At 41.3% G+C, this 2,393-nt stretch overlaps 1 protein-coding gene across 1 annotated transcript; it reads right to left on the reverse strand.

Moving 5' to 3' along the window:
* Positions 1–282: 282 nt before the first annotated feature.
* LOC138322066 (uncharacterized) lies at positions 283–1,884 on the reverse strand. Its single transcript, XM_069266120.1, has one exon. It carries the CDS (start codon positions 1,882–1,884, stop codon positions 283–285), a length of 1,602 nt encoding a protein of 533 aa, XP_069122221.1.
* Between the last annotated feature and the right edge of the window lie 509 nt (positions 1,885–2,393).

Here is a 2,393-nt window from a genome sequence, read left to right on the forward strand (position 1 = left end):
TATTCCACCTCCTCCCTCATAAAATAACACTTGTCTTTCCTCAACTTGACACCATAGTCATCCAAACGCTTAAGTGTAGCATTCAGGTTTTGCTGATGAACTACATCATCTTTTCCGGTCACGAGAACATCATCCAAGATACAACCAACACTGTCCAATCCTTGTAGAACGGTTTCCATTGTCCGCTGGAAAATAGCAGGTGCAGACGCTACACCAAATGGAAGCCTGGTGTATCTATACAAACCAAGGTGAGTGTTGATAGTTACATATTTTCGCGACTCCTCATCCAGAAGAACCTGGTTGTAAGCTTGGGTCAAATCCAGCTTTGAAAATTTCTGTCCTCCGTTGAGCTTGGTGAATAGCTCCTCGCTGGTAGGCAGGGGGATATTCAGGTACATCCAGCACAGGGTTTATGGTGATTTTGAAATCGCCACATATTCTCACTGAACCGTCCGGTTTCATGACAGGCACTATAGGTGTCGCCCAATCTGAACTTTCCACCTTTTCCACTATGCCAGCTGCCTCTAGTCGCTGAAGTTCTGCGCCTATCTGATCTTTAAGTGCATAAGGTACAGTTCTAGCTTTGAAAAACTTAGGCTGGGTATTGTCCTTCAGTTTGATAGATGCTGTGATTCCCTTAACTGTGCCTAATTTGTCCTCAAATACGGAATATTTCTGCTCGTTGATAGTCATCAGGTTGATCGTTTTCCAGTTAAGATGTAGCTGTCCTAACCAATTTCTACCAAATAAAGCAGGTCCATCACCTTCCACTACTAGCAATGGCAAAAGTTTGTTCTGTCCTTCATATGACACCTGGACACTAGCCTCGCCCAACACTGGCAATACTTCACCGGTATATGTTTTTAACATAGTTGAGCTGTCTTGTAGTTTAACTTTATCCTTGAACATAGCCCTGTAATCTCTGTCTGATATCAGAGACACCACTGGTGATCCGGTGTCCAACTCCATCGTTTGAGGTGTCTTTTCAATTTCTAATGAAATACGGATCCCTTTTTGCCCTCTGGACTTGATTGAGAATATCGGCCATACTTCCGAGACCTCTTCTTGGTCAGAATCCTCCATGAAATGGATTTTCGAACTCTTTTTACTTTTCTTAGAGTTTCCCTTTGTCTGTCTGGTTGAATCAGAACTACTAGTACTTTGATTTTTTGAAGTCCAATGTTTATCTTTGGAAGTCTTTGATTTCGGGCACTTTTTATGTAAATGTCCTATCTCTTTGCATGTATGGCACTTACTACTTTTGTAGAAACATCTGTCTGCACTATGGTTCGTCTTACCGCAGCGAAAACATTCCTTGAATGCTTGAAATTTGTTGACATTTCCAGCTTTGTCTACGCTGTCTCCTTTCAATTTCCGTGCCTCATTTTCAGCCATCTCCATGCTCACCGCTATTTCCTTTGCCTTTGACATTGTTAGAGTTGCCTCTGTGAGAAGTTTACGTTGTGTAGGAATCGAGGACAAACCTGACACAAACCTGTCTCTCAACGCATCGTCTAGAAACGTGCCAAATTCACAATGTTCGCTTAGTCGTCTCAGTTCAGCTACATACTGACATACGGTTTCATTCGATTGCTGATTCCTTTGATGGAATTTAAATCTTTCGGCTATAATAAGCGGTTTTGGTTTTAAATGTTGAGATATGAGTTCCTTCAACTCATCGTATGTCTTATCAGAGGGTTTTTCGGGAGATGTGAGGTTCCGCACGAGACCATACATTTTCTGACCCATAACTGTCAACAATATCGAGCGTTGTTTATCAACATCATCAACTCCGTTAGCTATGAAATATTGTTCTACCCTTTCTACATACTCATCCCAGTTCATTTCAAAATCGAATGATTCTATTCTACCGTACACTGCCATGGTTGTGTTTACGTGGAATGGTAACACTGAGAAAAGTTCGGGAACATTCGCCACCTTGGCTGCCGGTGAATGGCTTTTACACTAATTTACAACGATTTTGGTTTACCATACTGCCGTTTCTTCAGCTTCGTTACACCAGAAATCCTCGTCGCCACTGAAATGTCCGGGTGTAGGCTTTCATTAGATGTCATTTCAGGAACAAACACGGCGCACATGTTTCACACTTTATTCCAATATGGCGGGCAGTCAGTAACAACCGCAATAGGCATGCGCAATACACATACAAAGTTAGTGGTACTAAATACCACTATGACTATATGTAATGACAATTACCGCCTGGATGATGACTAGTGCAATAATGTAAAGTATTCCAAATCTACAAACATTACACATGATAGCTTGCAATTTCGTCAAAATCTATTTGAGTAGGTTTGACAACGATTGCTCTTATACGTAGTCTTGCCAATCTTTAAAGCCCATTCAGGAATACAAATTTATCATCTTAAATT

Source organism: Argopecten irradians, chromosome 4, assembly GCF_041381155.1.
Source record: "Argopecten irradians isolate NY chromosome 4, Ai_NY, whole genome shotgun sequence".
Taxonomy (NCBI): Eukaryota; Metazoa; Mollusca; class Bivalvia; order Pectinida; family Pectinidae; genus Argopecten; species Argopecten irradians.